The sequence below is a fragment of the Fundulus heteroclitus genome, chromosome 13 (assembly GCF_011125445.2).
Source record: "Fundulus heteroclitus isolate FHET01 chromosome 13, MU-UCD_Fhet_4.1, whole genome shotgun sequence".
Classification (NCBI taxonomy): Eukaryota; Metazoa; Chordata; class Actinopteri; order Cyprinodontiformes; family Fundulidae; genus Fundulus; species Fundulus heteroclitus.
Window position 1 is genome coordinate 8,680,992 of NC_046373.1, and position 21,032 is coordinate 8,702,023.

General features: G+C 42.7%; 2 protein-coding genes across 3 annotated transcripts; both read left to right on the forward strand.

Annotated features, from left to right (window-relative positions):
• Window positions 1–1,322: 1,322 nt before the first annotated feature.
• Window positions 1,323–3,654, forward strand: LOC105934284 (cytochrome c). The gene is made up of 3 exons (XM_012874196.3): window positions 1,323–1,468; window positions 1,759–1,936; window positions 3,443–3,654. Exons 2-3 carry the CDS (start codon window positions 1,768–1,770, stop codon window positions 3,589–3,591), a joined length of 318 nt encoding a protein of 105 aa, XP_012729650.2. The 5' UTR covers window positions 1,323–1,468; window positions 1,759–1,767; the 3' UTR covers window positions 3,592–3,654.
• Window positions 3,655–5,675: 2,021 nt separating this feature from the next.
• LOC105934294 (acetylcholinesterase collagenic tail peptide) lies at window positions 5,676–20,040 on the forward strand. Of its 2 annotated transcripts, none has more exons than XM_012874207.3 (18): window positions 5,676–6,102; window positions 6,642–6,756; window positions 6,845–6,978; window positions 7,096–7,206; window positions 9,058–9,102; window positions 9,217–9,243; window positions 10,294–10,365; window positions 10,506–10,568; window positions 10,647–10,673; window positions 12,419–12,463; window positions 12,735–12,770; window positions 13,394–13,474; window positions 13,568–13,664; window positions 13,754–13,896; window positions 13,986–14,105; window positions 17,651–17,780; window positions 18,127–18,229; window positions 19,257–20,040. In XM_012874207.3, exons 2-18 carry the CDS (start codon window positions 6,654–6,656, stop codon window positions 19,324–19,326), a joined length of 1,407 nt encoding a protein of 468 aa, XP_012729661.2. In that variant the 5' UTR covers window positions 5,676–6,102; window positions 6,642–6,653; the 3' UTR covers window positions 19,327–20,040. The 2 variants fall into 2 exon arrangements, with proteins under 2 accessions (XP_012729661.2, XP_036000894.1); XM_036145001.1 differs by lacking the exon at window positions 5,676–6,102 and adding an exon at window positions 6,384–6,455.
• The last annotated feature ends 992 nt before the right edge of the window (window positions 20,041–21,032 follow it).

Here is a 21,032-nt window from a genome sequence, read left to right on the forward strand (position 1 = left end):
AACTGCAGCCTTGGACTGTCAACTGAAATACATTCATGAATTTGGATGAGCTTCACAAGGAGTGGACTGAGACTTGAGTCGGTGCATCAAGAACACAGAGACATACACACAGATAGATACTAGACATGGGCTACACATTCACATTCTTCATGTCAGGCCACTCCTGAACCAGAGACTGGACTCTTTCTCGGTGGTTCAAAGTCCTCTTCTCAGATGAAAGTAAATTCTTCAAGGTCCCAGAGTCTGGAGGAAGAGTGTAGAGGCCTAGAATCCACATTCCTTGAAGTCCAGCGGGAAGTTTCTACAGTCAGCGATAGTTTTGGGTGCCCTACTGGTGGTAGCTCATTGTGTTTTCTGAAGTCCACAATCAATGCTGCCATCTTCCAGGAAATTCTGGAGCACTTCATGTTACCTTGTGCTGATTTTTATCTTCCAGCAGGACTTGGTACCTTCCCACACTGCCAACGGTACCAAAAGCTGGTTCAGGGACCATGGTGTTACTGCTCTTGATTGGTCAGCAAACTACCCTGACCTGAACTCCATAGAAAATCTATATCAAGAGGAAGATGAGCGACACCAGACCCAACAAGGCAGATGACCCAAAGGCAGCTATCAAAGCAATCTGGGCCTCCATTACACCTACACATATCCACGGGCTGATCGCCTCTATGCCACAGCGCATTGATGCAGTAATTGATGCAGGAGGAGGTATTTAGTACCTATAAATGGATATAACTTTCAGAAGCCAGGCATTTGTGCTCTAAGACATCCTTCTTTGACTGGTCTAATGTAATATTCTCAATTTCTGAGACACTGAATTTTAGGTTCTCTATACCTGTAATAGCTTAAAATATCTTACTCTGTGCAAAATTAAGCTGTATAAAATAACCGTTTCACTTTCTGAGATGACTGGCTCAGACTTCTTTTTAGATTTACCTGTATTGTAGTTCTTGTCTGAATGATCTGAAGATTTGGAAACGGTTGGTTTCAGAAAACACCCAGGCAGTCAACTCTTGGAGACACTAAGGAATGATACGGTGAGACTTACATTCACACTGAGACGATGGCAAAGCAACCTCGGGGGGATTCCTGCTGCTCCTTTTAATCCGTGTTGATGAAAGGAGATGTAAATAGAGATGGGACAGTGGCGCAGATGGAAAAAGAGACAAAAAAAAGAGGAGAACACACAACGACTTATAATCATGACACAGCATTTTATCATTATGCATTAGCACACCTGTCCCTGAAAGTGGGTGGGAACCAACTGCTACAGCCTCTTAAAACCTGATTTAACCAACCCCCACTTCTCTAGAAGTTTTCATTCAGATGCCTTGCGGTTAAAGCAGGACAAGAACTCGAGGAAGCAAGACTCTCATAGTAGGCAAGTGAAAATCTCTGAAGGATTAAGCTGCAGACAGAAGGCGCCAACTCCTGCCTGAAGCTATATTGGAAACAATCCTATCTGAAGGTAAGGTCTTCCTCTGGATTTTCTCTAAAGTTATTATTAGCTACCCTGCATCATGACAGCTCTTTTAGACATTTATTTTATGTTCAAAACATTTTTAAATTAAGCAACTTTTATTTGTCACCCCGACACGTCAACCTACTGTAAGCCTGATGACATTTCAGGTCAGACTAAATTAGTTTAGGTGTGCCCAGAGACTTTGCTGAAAAACACATACCTGACGGTGGGTAGGCAAACCCCATTTGCTCAATGTGGCTGATTGTGTCTCCTGCTGTCGCTTCTTCCCCTTCCAGCCGCTGGCCATGGGCGACGTTGAGAAAGGAAAGAAGGTGTTTGTGCAGAAGTGTTCCCAGTGTCACACAGTGGAAAAGGGGGGCCGCCACATGGTGGGACCTAATCTCGCGGGGATGTTTGGACGGAAGACGGGCCAGGCGCCTGGGTTCTCCTACACTCAGGCCAACATCGACAAAGGTGTGGACCGGTGAAAGTTTTTAGGCTAACCAGACGCCAGTAAGCTGCTTCCATGTACAAAATTTGTAGCTGATGGAAAAAACAGAGACGTTATTAAAAAAAAAAAAAAATGGAAGCCAATCTCTATTGAGGTTCCATTATGGATTTTGCAGCAACTTTTACTCTTTATGGCATATTTTTGAGTTTAGTATTTCAAATTATTTTGAAAATTTATAAACGTACAAATGGAGACAATTGACACCACATTTCATTGGAGTTGTATGTTTTGTTCTTTTAATGGTAATAAATCTAACATATTAGTTCAAAGCTGAAAGAAACTGCAATAAAACATATTCATTTATCCTTTATTATTTATTTATTGCCAGCAAATGAACTGACAGTAAAAAGACAGCCTGGTAAAGTGTGCATTTCCACAGCAGGATTTCACAAACGTAAAGTATTTAAAAAGGGATGTAGTTAGTTATAACCTACTTTTATAGCCTTAAATAGTTCTATAATTTGTCAAAACCTCGACGCTGCATTTAGTCTGAACACGCACTAACAACTTCACTTTGACAACTTCACTTTTTCTGATCACCAAGGAACAAAATGTTTACTAAAAACAGGAGTAGAGAGAGAAAATGAAACAGGAAATCTTGTCCTTAAAGGAACTCAGTTTCCCTAAGCCTCATGTAACGCCACCATAAGCACGCGAGCACTGAATGTTGTTTTTGGGACGGTACATTTTATCTCGATGAAAAGCGGATTCAGAATGAAACTGCAAAACAAACAGCAAAACCGAACATTACAGAGATGTCTGGCTCGTAGCTTTAGAGGATGCCCCCTTGTCCAGTGGGGCGCCTCGGGGAAAGTTGTTGCTATCGCACAACTATAAGTTCATAACAGAATCTAAAGATTTCATGATGCTGTCATGAAATATATTGGGAGAGGGGTAGCCAGGATCAAGGCTGAGAGTTAAGTCGACATTTAAATATGATCTGATTTGTTATGAGTGGCATTATGTTAAGTATTGAATAAATAAATGTCACACATTTTAACTTTCAAATGATGTATAAAATGAGGAGTTGGTCAGGAGAGGGGGTTATGGATTAAAGGCTTTCCAGAGGTCGCCACACTGCCACCTCCGAGGCAATATTTCTTTTATACCATAAATTTTAGTCATGTTTAAAAAACCCAAAGCCTATTCTCTGAGTCCTGTTCTCTGTAATGATGTTCTTATGTGCCATTATCTTAAACTACAAGACCTTTGCTGAGAGCTGTTCATCTCACCAGCGAGTTCCTGTTAGTCATGATGAAAGGAAGCGTGTTTTCTTTACAGGACCGTGAGAACAGCAGGCCTGAACAGGCAAGGGGCTGCTGGGACTTTTCGATTCTGACTCTCAGCTATGCTCCGGCAGCAGGGCATAAAACCTCGAGACTGCCGTCACACGTCTGAGGGCGCGGACGGACGGTGTTTTTTTTTTTACGGGGGCCTGCAAGCATTTTCATTTTTCACGTTTCTTTCAGGCGTCATCTGGAATGAGGAAACCCTGAACGTCTACCTTGAAAACCCAAAGAAGTACATCCCAGGTACCAAGATGATCTTCGCCGGCATCAGAAAGAAAAAAGAGAGAGAAGACCTCATTGCCTACCTGAAGCACGCGACCTCCCAATGAGCCCAGACTGGACATGTGCAGAGTTCACATTTGATGAAATAAATGTGGCTCTTTGAATGATAATTGGGGGATTTATTCCTGATCTGCTTTTAAAAAGTTGGATGTCAAAAGGATCCCAAACTGCTGACTCACCATGATGTTTTGTTTTCCTACAACTGCTTGTTTTTAAATGGCTGTGAGTCACATCGCCTGCCGTTTGTGGATGTTCCAGAGAGCACAAGTTTTACGGCCACGTGCTCGTGAGCTGCACCTTTGCCACGCTTTTATTTTTGTGTCTGCTTTAATTTGTTCTTGTTCAATCTACAGGATTCATTCTCTGATCCTTTTCCATATTTCGTGAATTATTTACAGACCAGAACCTTGAGTGGGGATGACATTGCCCTCTTCATGAAGTCATTCTTCCCTTTTCTGTTTGCTTTGAGGACAGAAAGCTTCACCAAATCAACCAAATCTGCTACTTAGACACACATTTTCTCTGCATCAATTTAACACGTCATAAAAATAACCAGGTAAAGAGGTGAAAATGGTGATTACATTTCAGTGATTTTCTTGTAATTCAAAATGATCCCCCTTATTTCCTCCTTTTTTCAACATACCCTTGAATTTTACCCAGACTAAATGGGAATACGTTAAAAGATCTACTATAACCAGATTTCAGAAAGGTGGTATTTCCACATCACCAGCTTTGTTCTTTATTTCCTTATCCAGTACCCTCCACCTTAATTAGCACCAGCGCTAAAGATGCATGAAAAAGCATTGAAATAATATTTTCTTTTATTGTAATGATAAACTAAATATGTTGGAAATGGCCAACCTCCAGCTTAAACACAATTATTTAGTGGTGGAACAGATCAATTTAATCCAGAACCAAATAGTGTTTTTTGACACAACTAATAGATTGATAGAAATAAATAGCTAATAAATATGTAATGAATGGGACAAGTGGTCCCCCAACAAACCGACCCTTGTATTCTAGACTGCTGGTGGGGAAACACGCCTTTCTAATAAGTCAGTTAAACAGGATGGTGAAAACACAGACATCAAAAGCTAGTACATCGCTTTTACCAATTTTTAAATACGGTTTTATTTATCTCTGAAATTTCACAGCATATGCTATGACATGATCATTTCAGTTAGTTTGTTGTATTGATCAAGAAAAACTCAAGTTCTCACTCTTCACAGTCCTAAATGGAGTCAGCTTTTAAAAACCACTACTCTGAGTCACTCTTCAAAATGGTAAAGATAAGCGAACATGCTATTCCAGAAAGCCAGATGTGTGTTGCTCTGCATGAGTCAGAAAATGAGTATAAGGAATTTACTTGACAAAAGATGCCTGCATCTAAGGCCAGAGCATTCATCCAAATGTTTTAAACAGCTATAACTGTGAGAAACGAGAGTGGACAAGGATCAGTGTTTGTCTATGAGTGGGTAACAGTGAGGAAAGATTTTTAATATACATTGTGTAGATACTAAGACCCTGAAGCACTGCTTTAATTGCGAAAATAATAAATACCAGCATGTAATAGGTTCAATAACCAACAAATAAGTAACTGTAAAATACATATTTTTAAATGTCTGATAAAAAAAAATACATATGATGGAATCCGTATCATGAAATACACAGATATCAAACACCCAAGTCATACATTTTGTTAGTTGTAAATGACTAACCTTGTATTCACCATAAATTATTATTTTAACTATTTAAATATTTTGTATTTTTTGTGCTCAGGCAAAAATCTAACGTCTCACGGTGACTTGTCAAATAGACCCTCAGTCATAGATAAGGCCAACTGACCAAATTATAGGAAACAATTGTGAAATAATTATTAAAAACCAAATAATTGAAAATGTTTATTAATGATCTCCATGTGTATTTGTTTAATATGTGCTTTACAACATTGAAATGTTTAAAATATCCATTATAATTTTATCATGATGCATTTATTTATGTACCTTATGAATATCCGTGCATGATCACATTTAGAAATATGTCATTCATAACGACGTAGTTATTTTTTTAAGTGGTTTCAAGTTCGGAAAACTTGATTTTATTTCCTACTCCGACATATCCAGCAGAGGGCGCCATTATTCTCACAGGAGGCCGTTAGAGGGGCAACAAATCGCGCCAGAGCAGCGTGTGCACTGTGCAGGCGCTCCGCTCCTTAGAAGTGGCAGATCAGATCCCTCCCTGCCAATCTGAAGTGGATCCGGATGATACAACAGACGCGTCTGGTCCGGTGGATCCAGCGGGACTGAGCCGCCACTGCTGCCTGGTTTTACGCGGGGCTTTCAGCGCCAGAGGAGGAGGAGGAGGAGGAGGTTCAAAGAAAAAAAAAATTGAAATTTGCATTACTGAGGACCAGGATCCGATTAATCAGTCTCCTAGATATTGGACGGCGCGTGCAGCCTTCGGTGTCTGCGTCTGCGCAGAGCGCTCCGTTTGGTTTAGGTGAGAGGAGCGTCAGACAGCGTGTCTGCAGGTGCGACACGACCAGATTCCGGAGCAAGGTAGGAGAGAGCCTGTTGATGTTACTTTGCTAATGTTGGGTCGTCCCTTGCTGTGGCTGCTGTTGGTACATGGTGGAGGAACCTCAGGTAGAAACGGGGGTCTTCCCTGCAAACCACAGCCCTGATTGGCCCGCACAGTGAAATATGAGCAGGCGTTTAACACTGGGTGTTTGAATGAACCCATGACAGCATTAGCTACTACAGTTGTGTGTGTGTGAGACATATATATGTGTGTGTGTGTGTGTGTGTGTGTTTACTGTATGTGTGAGAGTTTCCCCCCCTCCCCATTCTAATTCTGGCACAGAGAGAGTATGTGCACGGCTGGAATTACAGCGGTGGCTGCATCTGCTGCGGTGAGGCGCTTCAACAACTTTATAAATCAGAGACAGCCTGTAGAGGGAGGGGGGGGGGGGGCTCTGAAGCAACCCAAATGGTGACACCCTGGAGGGAGGAATAAAGGAAAAAGTGACAGCTGCCAGGGGACTGCAGAATCAGCGCCTGTGCTCATGAATCCTTGTGTTCTTTTTTTTAATGGACAGTAAGCAAGCAGCATGGAGCTGATGAAGATCGCCTTGTCTCTTCCCATTCTCCTGTGTCCTGCATGGACCGTGTCCCAGCACTCTTACCTGGACAGCATCCTCTCGCCTCGGACAGGTAGGCTATCAGCTGTGTGTGCGCGTCTCAGAACGGTTAAAAGGTATATGAGACAAGCTTGTCACATGAGCTTTTTTTTTCGCCGCAGCGATGCAGAGGAGCGGCCTCCCGGCGCTCAGGTTCCTGGATGAGGCGTTGAGGTTTGACCCCTGTTGTCTCATGTCGCCTCCTCCGCCGCCGCTCTTCCCTCCTCCTCCTCGGCTTTGGAGGAGGGGCACACCTGTAAGTTTGCATGCCACACCCTCCCCCTCATATGCTTATAATTTAATTCCCACAATGGACCACTTAATGAAAAGCCATACCTCTGCTTTGTCTGCTGATGTGATCGGTGGAATGAAGGACGAGCCAAGCTTGTTAGAACGAAATGTTTTGGGAGGCGAAGTGTTGGATGGTAAGCAGCCTGTTACTCACGAGTGTTCACCAGGACCTCCAGGACCACAGGGCCGCGAGGTAAGGCCTCATCTCAAAGTCATATATCTACAGCGTCTTGGAAACGTATTTCTGTCTCTTGAACCCTTCTGCATTTAGCCACAAACCTCGATGTATTGCTGTAGAGGCACAGTCCCCACCAGGGGCGGCTCTAGACAGGGGCCAACAGGGGCCAATGCCCCTATAGAAATGGTCCTGGCCCCTGTTATGGCCCCTGTACTAAAGACATAAATTAAATAAACTTCTTACGATTATATGCATTGGTGAAGAAACCATACCTGATTTGTCACTTTGGCCAATTTTTTTTTTTTTTTTTACCTTTACAATTTCACCCTAACAAGGGTTTAAAAATCAAGGTGTTTTACTTTTAGCTTCAGCTGTATTGAGCTAGGATCACAGTTTTTATCTGCTAGATCAGGGATCTGAAACCTGCAGTACCAGAGCCACAAGTGTCTCACTTCATATTATTAGGCGATTAAATATTTCCCTGTTTTATGATTTCATTCTTTTATGTGCCCCTGTGAAAAAAAACACTGGCCCCACATTGGCCCCCCTGGTAAATTTGGTCTAGAACTGCCACTGGTCCCCACAATTGTGATGCAGCTGCCGCCATGTCTCACCGCGAGGATGGTGCGCTCAGCATGGTGCGCAGTGCAGCGGTGGGGACGGCTAACCAGAAAGTTAGCTTCCCTAACCCACGTTCCAAAGATTACCTTCAGTCACAGGGTACCACATCTCAAATCAATGCCTAAATAATCAAAATTTTTTTTAATCTATTTTGTTGAATTGTTTAATTTTAAGCATAAGGCAATTCAAACTGTTAATTTGTTCTCCAATTTCAACCCTTTTCTGTGCTGTAAATGACCCTTGGGTACGGTTTGTAGAGACGCTCTGTATACTGTTCTTTGTTTACTTGATCGTCTCTACTTTAGCCAATAGGGATCCAAAACACACACACACACACAAAAAAATCTAACAAAAACCAACAACAACTACACCTCACACACTGTACGACCACAACCCGTTTCATCTACGATTTTTTTTTTTCATCGTTACGCGTGGTGTCCCTCGGGAATAAAAAAAAAAAAAAAAAACGTCCGACTGTTTTAAAATCTTACCGTGTGAACCAGCGTTTAGCGGTCTTAACGTTAGCGGAAACGAATTGAGCGGAAAATAAACGGTCCGCTTCTGAAAACAGATAAAATCTCAGTTGCGCCATTAGCTGTGAGCGGTGAATGGATCTGTGTCCACCACTGGTGCGGTGTCTAGTTTTCCACCAAACACGTAGGCCAAAAAGTTCAGTTGTGGTCCTATGTTGACCAGAACACTTTATTCCACATGTCCAGTTTAGGGTAGTTGTCTAAGACGTCCATGTCTTGATATGTCTGCCGTTGTCCCATTCCAGTCCTCCGTGAGACGTTCAAAGCTTGAAATAAAGTTAAAACTTAACCATGCCTCGACCTTCTCCACAACTTTATCCCCAAGCTGGCCGGTGTGTCAGAATATTTCCTTCCTTCCACTAGGTGGACTCTGTTTACCAATCATTTGACTTTCTGAAAGACAAAGTGTTACACTAGACTTTAATTTGGGGCCTCATGGGATGGGATGCTTGCAGTTCTAACTGGGCAAAATATAGAAAGGGTCAAGGGGTGTAAATCGTTTTGCAGGGCACTGCGCATAACATTTTTAGTCCGATTCAATCAGGTTGCATTGGTTGGCTACAGAAATTTAGGGCAGAAGATGGAAACATTGTTGAGCGAGCATTGACAGAAATTTAGCTAACCTGGTTGGCATTGATCCTGCTGCAAATGTACTGTGCACCGTATCGGTCATGCAAGCCGGATAAAAGTGTCTGTGTCATTTTTTTTTCAGGGGGAAATTGGATTACCTGGTATCAGGGGGCCAAAAGGAAAAAAGGTGTGTGCTTTTTTTGAGAATTGCGTTTAATTCGGTTTCCTGTGGCAGGAAGTTGTCCTTGCGTTCACCTGTGCTCTAATGACATCCCACGTCCTTCCATTTGTCCTCCTCTAGGGAGAAATTGGACGTCGGGGGCAAAGGGTAGGCGGCTTCTCTCCTGCATGTCTTCTCTGCCTGCAGGGTTTCTTTATGCCCCTCTCTGCCTGTCACGTCTCCTCCAAGCATTCGCTCTCCGTGATCCGATTTATTTATCAATATACCCAGAATACTCCCCCCGTTACTAAATGGGTCGTGCAACATTAATCTCAGCGGCGAGGCCTGATCTCCCATCGTCCTGGAGCGTCCTTCAGTACCCTGTAGGTCTCTGCTCGTTTTCCCTTACTCTTCAGCTCTCCTGGGCCTGAGCCCATTCGCCCGCCATGACCGAACCCAAGTCCTGCTGATCCAGCCCCTCCACCAGCACTCCGTTTGTGCGTTTTAATCTCCCTGAGTGCTTTCGCTCTCCGTGATAAATCACGCGGCAGGTCCACGGTGCCTCTGGACGCCGCAGCCTCATTCGCGGACTGCCGAGCGAAGGCACGGCTGCAGCTCTGGAAGAGAGTTCAGGTGTGGACGAGATGTGAGGATGCCTCTGCTGTTCGGCTAGTGGAGAGGCGTAGAGGGGGATTAATTAGGGCTTTATTTGTGTTCCTCAATGCTGTTGTCAACCCTTTTGCTCTTCACACCATACCAATGTTAAATCTAAAGAACAGATGTGGGAAGAAGAATAAAACCCATAGTCAAAAATGAGTGTGGTTAATGAATAAGAGACCTGTTTGGGTTTATTACATTATATATGATGTTTAAGGAAAGATATAAGCTTTTGTATCTATAATCCTCCCCTTTGGTCATGTTACAACCACAGACCACACTGTGTTTCATTTTTTTTTAGTTTATAGCTTTTCAAAATTGTTTAAAATACAAAATTGCCCTGGGTCCATCTTCTTACCAACCCCCTGTCTTTGCTGCATGCTGCCTGCCACAGTGTCTCATGTAAGACATGGGGCTCTTTTAGGGGATGTAATGTGAAATTAAATAGGGGGGGGGGGATTCTGAGGGATTGTAGTATGTGTCTTGTAACAAGTTTGCTTAACAGAGAGCAGAAAATGTTTCAGTGTTTCTCTATTGGCACCAAGGTTTGTTTTTCTGCAGGGTCGCCCTGGAGCTCCGGGTCCTCCGGGGAAACCAGGACTTCCAGGATTTCCTGGTCCACAAGGACCCAAGGTAAGCGGCGTGGCCTCCCCTGCCGATACAAACACGGGCTACTATGTACTTTGGCATACTTATCTACAATGCCACACTAGAGAAACCGTTGTCATAGACAGCTGTAATGTTGAGAGTCCCTGATCTTTATTTGTTACAAGGGAGAAAAGGGGGAGACGGGGCTCATGGGTTTGCCAGGGCTGCGAGGTCCTCCGGGAACAAAGGTCAGAGAGATCTTTCCGACATGAAAGCAGTCAGGTAAACTAAAAGTAGGCCTTAATGTTCCCCGCTTGTCTTTTTAGGGTTTACCTGGGTACAAAGGCGACAAGGTAAGTTTACAGACCAACGTTCTTTCTGCCAAACTGTAACCATTTCCAAAAGAAGTTAGGAAGTGTAGAAAATGGATAATGCCTCACTAAACCAGGGATTCCTGAAGCGTTTTAATTGATAACCTACCTAATTATATTTATCTATCAAGATGTTATCAGTCTCGTTCTTTAAACCCTTTCATTTCCTTACCATTTCCATTCACCATTTCCTTACCTTAATTGCATACCTCATGAAAAGGAATAAGAGGACTCAGAATAACAAGCATGACGCTTCAGTTGACAACTGAATAATTACCTTGGATCCAGAGACTAAAAAGATAGATAATTGATTTATTTGTAATCTCACCAATATATTTCAGTGATAAATTGAATGGAGAAACAGCATAAACCGAAACAAACATAAAATCTAAGGGGGCCTTAAAGGAAATTTACTTTAATGTTCAGAGTGTTATGAACTGATTAAAGATTAAACTTCATCAAGACGTCTCTGTTTGTCTGAAAGCTAAATGGTATACGTGGATATTTGGGGTTCTAAATACTTGTTTTAAGGAAAGCGTTAAAGAACTCCAACTGAAGAGACTAGATGGGCCGTCAGCTGAGGCCAGTCTGAACGAGAAACCGATAAGAGGGTCTCCTTGCGTCTCTGAGGAGACTTCACTTTGACTTCTGGACTAAATTCCAAAACAGTTTGAAAGTAATTTTGCATGATAGGTCGGGTTTGGATCTCCAATGGCAGGTGCATTATAGGCAAAACAGACAGAAGCTTGCTGCAATATGAGAAGGTGATCGAAAACAAAAGGTTACGTCGAATTAACACAACGGAACCTTATGTGCAGCCCCATCGGGCCCAAGGGCTAGATTCATGGACGGTAACAATAGTAGATTATCGTTTTCAGGCTGGTTCGTCCAACAGACTCAGAAACAGTCCGCAGAGAGCCTCATGGGCAGAAATATTCTGGGCTACAATCCTCTAGTGAACCACAAACACGGGACGGTCAGGTTACAAGTTTGGTGAAAGCTATTCGAAAGAGCATTCTGAACAAAAGTTGTCGCGTAGAAGGAAGACTAGAATGATGGCAGGTGGAAAGTATGAAGAGGAAAACGGGTTGTGAAATATTTACCTTCATTGTGACTGAAAGCAAATACCTCCAAACTCATTCAACCACACTTGAAACAGGAAAATAATCCTAAAGGTATTGCAGAGGCGAGCTAATAAAACTGAAAAAAAACTAAAAACCTAAAAACAACTCGTATTCTTGTACGTCTCAACTGATTTAAATTCAGCTGAGCGTGGCGTCCATAGGCTGAGGAAGAAACTAAAAGGATCAAAATGAAGCTGGAGGTGGGTGCAGTGGAGGCTTTGCAGAGCATTACTGGAAAAGACACTCGGCGGCGGCGATGTCTATTAATAATCGACGTCGAGGCGTCTCTGCAATGCATTGGATGTGCAACAAATAATTTAGACGAGACTCCTTCCTGTACTGTACTCACTGGTATTCACCGGTCCCCAAAACGACGCTGCCCTGAAAAGATCAACGCAACCGTTTAGCACCGAGTCATTGCTTTTAAAAATGGAAAATCAGCATTTACTTTTCACAAATGTTGCTCCTAAGGTTCAACGTTTGATGTGTTGTGTCTTCATGCAACAAATCTTAGTCAGAAAGGTTTAAATAATTTGAAGAGAACTGCATTGTGGTTTTAATTGAAATATAACATATTTTAATCTTTTGTTTCAAAAAAAAAAGGGGGACCGTGGGGACCGTGGCTCAGCAGGACCAAAAGGGGACAAGGTTTGTTTCTACTGCAACCCAGAAATCATCTGGAGAGTTTGTATCTCTGCATTCGGTGCATCTGTTTGGGACTATTAGACTCATGCTGTGCCCCGGTGGACCTGAACATTTAATTAAATGAGCTGAGAGTTCAAAAGTCGGCTTTATAAATCTGATTCACAATGGTTTACTGAAAATGCTCCAATAATACTTATCTTCATGACTTCATTGGTTTAACTATACATTTTGCCCTACAGTCTCTTGTTTGATCAATTTTCCTTCTCTTTTTCAGGGTTCAATTGGTTTGCCTGGCATGCTTGGGCAGAAGGTAAGGGTTAAAAAGTAAAGAAGAATACATTTAAATGTTCTTTTAATTTCTGGCTTCCTACTGACTTCAGTATTTTCAGTATATAAGAATAGAAAAGTATTTATCGTCTAAATAACGTGTCCTACCTCCATTTTTTTCCGTCATTTCTTCATTGTTTTGTCCCTTCATTCTTTCTTTCATGTTTCCTTTCATCCTCCCTTACTCTTTTCTTTCCGTCAACCATATTTAAAAGATAAGATAAGATAAGATAAGATAAGATAAGATAAGATAGGCTTTATTGATCTCACATTGGAGAAATTCACTTGCCACATCGGCTCATAAGAGAAGGTGCAAAAGTAGGAAAGGTGCATCAGTTATATACAGTGAATCTTCATATATACAGTGGATCAAAGAAAAAGAGAAAAATAAGAATAAAAATACAAAAAGAAATAGGAATGGGCATATGATGTCTTATTTACATTCACGGTGATAAACCTGCCCGCCGTATAAATCCTCTGAACCTTGATATAGTGAGCCATTGTATTTTTTTTTTCATTTTAACAATGCATTTAGGGGATTTGGAAGTCTGGGGGAATTTTTACATGACAAATGAGCAGGAAACCTGAAATTTGCTCTTCTCTAAGGGTGAGGTGGGCCCAAAGGGAGAGCCGGGTGTTTCAGGGAAGAGAGGACCAACTGGGAGACCAGGGAAAAGGGGCAAACAGGTAAAGAAAGCAATAACCTTTTTTAGTACAACATCAGTTGTACTAAACACAATTAAAGTGACGCGTATGTGTGTGTGTGATACCGGCCTGCAGGGCACGAAGGGCCACTCGGGAGCACCAGGAGTCATGGGGCCCCCAGGACCTCCAGGTCCCAATGGCCTCCCTGGACCACCTGGACCTCCAGCCTCCGGTATTGGGACCAGCTCACGTACACACGTCTGTTTCCAGCTCATAACGTACCGCACACGTGTGCGTTATCCGTGCGCGTTCCTTTCGCAGGTCTCTATCTGGTGGGGGAGAAGGGGGAGAAGGGCCTGCCAGGACCGGCTGGTCGCTGCGACTGTGACGCTGCACTCGGGTCAAACCACGCCCCCTTTGGAAACTACTACACACAGCGACGAGGCAGCAGCAAGCTCACTGCGGTGAGACCTCAGACGTTCTAGACGCAGGCGCAACGTGTGCCCTGTGCGTGGCGGCTGAGCTTGTGAGTGTCCTCCGGTTCTTCATGCAGATATTTGTGGTGAACAGCGAAGAGGAGATGGAGCGGCTGCACGTGGAAAACGCAATCGTGTTAAGAAAAGATAAGAGGATGCTTTACTATAAGGACAAAGAAGGCTGGAGCCCCATACAGGTAACAAGGATAGTGAAAAAAAAATTTTTTTTTTCCTTTTGGGACTTTATAACCACTATTTATTTTACGTGATAGCAAAAACAATAGTTGGAGCAGGGGTTTGAACCAGCAACCCCCCGGTTACAGGGCAAACTGCTAGCTCCTGCGCCACAAAGCAACTGTAAGGTCACACAGTGCTGTAAGGTGCATTTTAACCTTGTCTACCAACAATGTTCAAACAAGTAGTAAATCTGAGTCAGTGAAGTTATGTCAAGATAACCACAGACAAACCAACAACAAAGGCCCAGTTAGGTACCCAACTTACAAAAAAAACATATTTAAAATAGTTACTGCAGCAGATGTTTTCATGCTGCCATCAAGCTATCCATGGCAAGAATTTACAGTGAAATTCTGTATTAGGAGTGCAACGTTTACTCTTGGTTACCTATTAAACGCTTTGTCCAAAATGGAAGTCCTGTTACCGGACCATAGCCGACAAAAACTCAGCTTATGGAACAAAAACGTGCAAGATACAGATACGCAAAACACGTAAAACAGAAAATGCGTTATCATTTAATAGGGTGTTTTCAGCTGACGTCACGCTCACGTGACTACTCAGCGCGTCCGCCATATTGGGTGGCAGTCGTTTCGCACCGTTGACCTGCATTGTATGACGCCTTAGGCAGTATTGGAAGTGAACAATGGGGAAAACGTGTTTAATGGTTGGTTGCACGGCCCGTGGAGGTGGAGATCAACGCTTTCTATCGCCTACCAGCCGTAATAGTGAATCAGTGTGAAAAAACAAAACAGCTGTCTGAACAACGCCGTCACCTATGGCTGACACGGATATCCAGGTCCGATTTGGACGGTGTTAAGCTGGAATACGCCAGAGTCTGCGGTGCTCACTTTGTCACAGGTAATTAACTGTTAAGTATTTAAAACATATAAGAAGAATATATTAATAATAGGGCTTGGGCGTTATGACTTATTACTTTCCACGGCTGTCATGTTGACTGCCTCCGCCGCCTCTACTGCCTATTACTACCGCATACTGTACTCCCTCTCTCAGCCGTGTTTTAATTTGATTAATTTCACCTTAACTTGATTTCAACCATGGTAAACCGTTGCTGTATTGTGGGCTGTAACAGCGCAACACATGATCGCCATGGGAAAAACATAGAAACAGATTAATTTTCCACCGCTTTCCTGCCTGGAGGCGCAACCACGGAGAACAACTGTTAGCGATAACAAAGAGTCGTCGGCTCGCTTGGATCGCGGCTGTAAGTCGACCGATCATAACTTTCCACAGTATCCCGATGTCAATGAGAGTGTGTTCTAAACGTTTGAAACACATAGCAGCAAGTTAAAAGTACATTACATGCGCGAGTTGTTGTTAGCGCTAACGGTTAGCATGTGCTAACCCGGCTGAGCGCAGCTTACCTTTGAACGAGTTACAGAGATAAAGAGATCGTCGGCTCGCTTGGATCGCGGCTGTAAGACCGAACATAACTTTCCACAGTATCCCGATGTCAATGAGAGTGTGTTCTAAACGTTTGAAACACATAGCAGCAAGTTAAAAGTACATTACATGCGCGAGTGGTTGTTAGCGCTAACGGTTAGCATGAGCCAGAGCCCGGCTGAGCGCAGCTTACCTTTGAACGAGTTACAGAGATAAAGAGATCGTCGGCTCGCTTGGATCGCGGCTGTAAGACCGAACATAACTTTCCACAGTATCCCGATGTCAATGAGAGTGTGTTCTAAACGTTTGAAACACATAGCAGCAAGTTAAAAGTACATTACATGCGCGAGTGGTTGTTAGCGCTAACGGTTAGCATGTGCTAACCCGTCTGTACGCAGCTTACCTTTGAACGAGTTGCTGTGTTCCCACTGTTTGCTGGCTTTATGATCTGCAGCTCCTACCGGCGCCAATACGGTAAATACAACTTAATTTTGCACTGGTCATTGTTCTGCTTAAATAATTAAAGCCGCGAGCGGCGTCGATCGGCCTTGCAGCCAAGCGCCTTCGCGCACCGCCCGCCGCCGGCGGGCGGTGCAACACATTTGCGTCGGATTGTTTACATTTTTACCATCTTATTAAAACTCACCCGTCCACGTATGATGGCGATTTCCTTGATGTACATAACCAGATGTGAACTGGTTGTGAGCCTCTAGATCCTTGTAAGCTCTCATTTCCTCAAGAGTGTGCAGAGGGTTTTCACTGAACACCAGGTAATGCACTATGTCGCCGTGCTCTACATTTGGCCAATCATCTGGATTACGGCTAAACAAGGCACCGTGGAGGGCATACGGGTCCATATGGTCGATCACGGAACATTTCCTCAGATATACGTCCTTATCTGGTCGCTCTAGCGTGCTGGCGTACTTATCCATTCGCGATACGATAATACGTGTAAGACAACTAGAGATAAGGAAGTGTGCCACCCAATATGGCGGACCGGAAGTTGGCCAGTGACGTCAGTGAAAACACCCTATTTAACCACTAACATCTGCTTGCAGTCACAGACAAACGTGTAGCAGCTCCTGTTGATCACTGATGTGTTCAGCTGCTCATGAGGTCGGCTGCATGCTTTTATCCGTCTTTTACAGTTTTCTAGACTTCTTTTAGGTTTTGGGGAAAGGAATAAACTGCATTCTGCCCTCTAAAGGTTTCGGGATAACATGTGTCTGAATTGCGCTTTCCCTGCTGATGTTCAACCGTTTTTACCAATGTTTCTTTTAACGAAATCCAACATCCGGGCAATGTGGTCAGAGTTAAAAACGCCTGCAGCTTCTGCAGGTAAGGGGCGTTTCACTTTGAGACAAATTGCCTCCAGGATTGATTGACATGTGGCGTCAATTGGAAATAAGGCTTGGACTTTGACTGGGCCATTCTAATGCATGAATATGCTTTAATATAAGCCATATGCTCTACGTTCATGTTTGTTATCGTAATGGCAGGTAATCCTTTCCCCACCGGACTCAAATCATTTGCATCCTGTAACAGGTTTTTTTCCACGGTATTTACCTCCAACTATCTTCCCACCAACTCCCACTATTTGCCCTGTCTGCGCCGAGGAAAAATGTGCCCACAGCATGATGCTCTGCCACCACCATGTTTTTGCTGTAGGGTTAGGTTTCGTGTCAGTTTTCCTCTCCACATGGTATTTTGCATGTAGGCCAAAAAGTTCAGTTTGTTGCACTCGGTTTTGTTCCGGGTTGTCTTAGAAGGCAGCTGATTCCATGACACTTTTCACACTATTGTTGGGAAAAGAAACCTAAAAAGAAAAAAAACCACATTTCCTTTTTCCTACCACTTCACATATATGTAATGGTCCTCTTTTTGGGCACATCAAATCTCAGTGCAATAGTTTGTGGTTGTAATATAATCAAATATAAAAACAATTAAAGAAGTAATACTTACCCTCTGCTCTGTACGTTCCTACGTGTGTACTGAAAACCAGCTTGAAATGAGAATAAAATTTGATGCTAACTCAAGAGTATTTTAAAGTCTGCATAACACATTGATATAGTTTCTACAAAACAGTTTTGGTCCACATTTCCCGCAGCCTTTTCAACCGTTCCAGTCTACGGAGACCGTCCCGGAGAGGGTCGGCGTGTGCGGGGACGGGAAGGTGCAGGTCCAGCACGGGGAGGAGTGCGATGACGGGAACCAGATGGTCACCGATGCTTGCCTCAGTGAGTTTGAACGCTTCGGTTTCTCACCCCTTCCCAGAACATAATCTCTATTTTATTTCGGTTTATTATGTTGAACAAAAACAAAATGCCGCAGAGCAAAAACCACAGCCCGCCTTTGGGTCCTGCGCTCATGCGGCGCAGTCTCTCTAAAAGGCCTTCCTTGATCTTTCATTAATCCCTCACTCCTCTCTTTTCCTGCCAACCGTTCGCTACACTCTGCTTCCATCCAATTAAATTAGCAGGAAAATGCTGCGCTGGCATCACCGAACGCAGGTTGCTGTGCCAAAGAAATCCGTAACGTCCTCTCTCTGCCTCCCTGTTCCGTTCTCACTCTTCCCCCCTGCAGACTGTAAGTGGGCCTACTGTGGAGATGGATACCGACACGAGGGAATAGAAGAGTGCGATGGGAAAGACTTTGGTTATCAGACCTGCAAATCCTACCTACCTGGGTATGTTAACTGATTCTTAAGTCATGTACCAATGCATTTTACGTGGTTATTTGTCAGTTAAAGCAACAGTTAGATCTCAGGATAGCATGTTGACAGGACAGCCTGGTTCAAGCTGTTCGTACACTGCATAAACAGATCTAAAAATAAGTACAATTTTCTTAAAGTTAGTGTATTTGTCCTTGATTTGAGCAGGTAAATAAGATTATCTGCCGATGGAATTAGTATTTTGACCCCTTAAACAAGATAGTTAGACATCCTGCACTTGAAATAAGATGATGGAGATGAGTTGTTCCTATTTTAAGTGCAAAAATCTTATTCCATTGGCAAATCATCTTATTTTCCTGCTCAAATCAAGGACAAATGCACTCATTTTAAGAACATTTTACTTATTCTTAGTTTTGTTTTTGCTGTGTAACCAGGGTGCCTTGAAAAGGAATGAAAAGAATCAAAAGAATGAATCTTCCCTATTTTTTGTTGTTGTTTTGTTACCCCATTGTGACACATTACTACCACAAACTCCAGTGTATCATATTGGATATTTAGGAAAAAGCCCAACTTAATTTAGGTAGTAGCAACCTCGTGCAGTGAAGATGATTTTCCTTGGTAGGGACACTGTGGCTGTCCAAGGTTTATGGGATGGTGAACAGAGCTACACCCAGATAATTCTGATAAAATAGCTACTCCACCAAACTTAAATTTACAGTCAGAGCAATGATTCATCTAAAGTTTAAAGCAAACAGAGCTGTGACAAACAAGGTTGGATGAGGACCCAAGAATGAATTGATCATCACTGGTAGAGGATTGCATAAATGTTTATGCGTGAGATATATAAACAGACAGACAGACAGAAAATAAAACATCACTGAGCAGCAGATGCAGAGGTGGACATATTTTCATGTATTTTCACCAGAACTACCTGTTTTGTGTTTTGTTCAAGCTAACCACCACCCTGCTTTACATTTATGTTAGCCAATCTGCTTTAAACAGGTGATCATGTTCCTTTTTTAACAGCTATGTTGTTTTGCAGGTCCTTTGGGCAGCTTAAATGCACCGAGTCCTGCCTCATTGATTCCACCAGCTGCAAGTACTTCACCTGAATGCAGAAGGCCTCTCCGAATGCAGTAACTGTACTTCAGGTTTCCTCTGAAGAATCCAGACTTTGAAATAAGTGATGCGCTGAGAGACTGCACCGAAGCACCGCGGTTGCGTCTGCTCCGAGGCATGAAAAGTCACGGAAGTTGGTTTTATTTATTTTTATTTATCTTTTTTTTTTTTTTACATGATGTGTAGCCTCCCTCGAGGTTTGGTCTTGAACGTACCTCAGAGATCAGCTCCATTGGCTGCAGCACTGTTAGAAAATCATCAGAGATTTGGAGTGGGAAACGTTTTAAGAATCTAACAATTGTATCATATCAAATACTTACACTGTTTAAGACCTGTCGACTGTTAATGCGTAAATAAGCTACCTGCTCTTTCATACAAGACTTTGGAAAACGGCATCGTATTGTAGTATGCACGTCTGAGGCATTTGTATGTCCTTACTCCTGTGCAATGTATAAGCAAAACATGTATTTATGAACTGTAATGTGGTGACATTGCATGCAAATATGTATAATTGCACAACAGACTGCTTTCACTGTTAAACGCTGTAGCCAAAATTGTGTCCCTCTAGCGGAGAAATAGCAAATAATCCGACAGGAAAACATGAATGTCCTTTAGGAAGAAATAACATGTGGTTACTGAAGCAGCATGAAGTATGAATGCATATGTGTACATATGATAAAATGATATCAATAAAGACTTGGTCTTCACATTAGAGTCGGATGGGGGTGTGGGTGGGGCTTATGTGGAAAGCAGCCAATCAGAGGAAAAAAGTTCTACAGCCACTTGTACACCGAAGCTTCTTGCAAATATTCAGAATTGTATTTATTTATTTATTTATTTATTTTTGCCTCTATTTCTCCAGCAACGCAGGGCATTTCACAAAAAATATCCATCCAGCATAAAATAAAGTAAACTTAGATTTAAGCTGATACTAAAAGTAATTTTGTGGGTGTTTAATGTAGAAAATAATACCTTTTAAGAGTTAAATTAGAGCCTTTATGGCTTCCAAAAGACAACTGTTATTCGACATGAGACCCGAATTTCATGGACACTTCACATTCCAAGAAAGGATTAGAGATTGTCTCAGTATTCTGTTTTCAAACACTGATACATTATTACCCGTTTTTCACTTAATGACATCGGTAACAGTACTGTGGCTTCTTCCCAAGCCTGACTGAGAAGGTGACAGGATAGAGTTGGTGGCCAAAAAATATATATCATGTCTTGCTCTCTGTTCAGAGGGTCACCATCTTTATTAGGAGGATACCAATTGGGCATGTTTGTAGTGCAACGGGATTTCATTTAAAATCAGTGCAAGGTTGAAAATGTGAGACAGTGGTGAAGCTCTAATTTCAGTTTCAAGAGGACTTGCTCAACGTCTGAACTCATGGAGGCTTCATACATCCCTAAAAACACAGCCTTCTTCATTTCCTTTACAGATCCATTCAGTAAATTAGAATGTTATGGAAGGGTCCATTTATTTCAGTAACTCAATTTACTAATTTTTGTTTTCGGTAAATATGATTGTTCTCCACTTACAGGTAACAAGCCTCATCTATTGTAGCTTAATATACATGATATTACATTCATGAGTGCTTTTTAGTCAGAATGATGCACAGAGGAATTGTCAGTAACCCCCCCCCCCCCTTTTTTTTTTTTTTTTACAAAGAGACAATGGTATGATGGAATCTGAGATGCG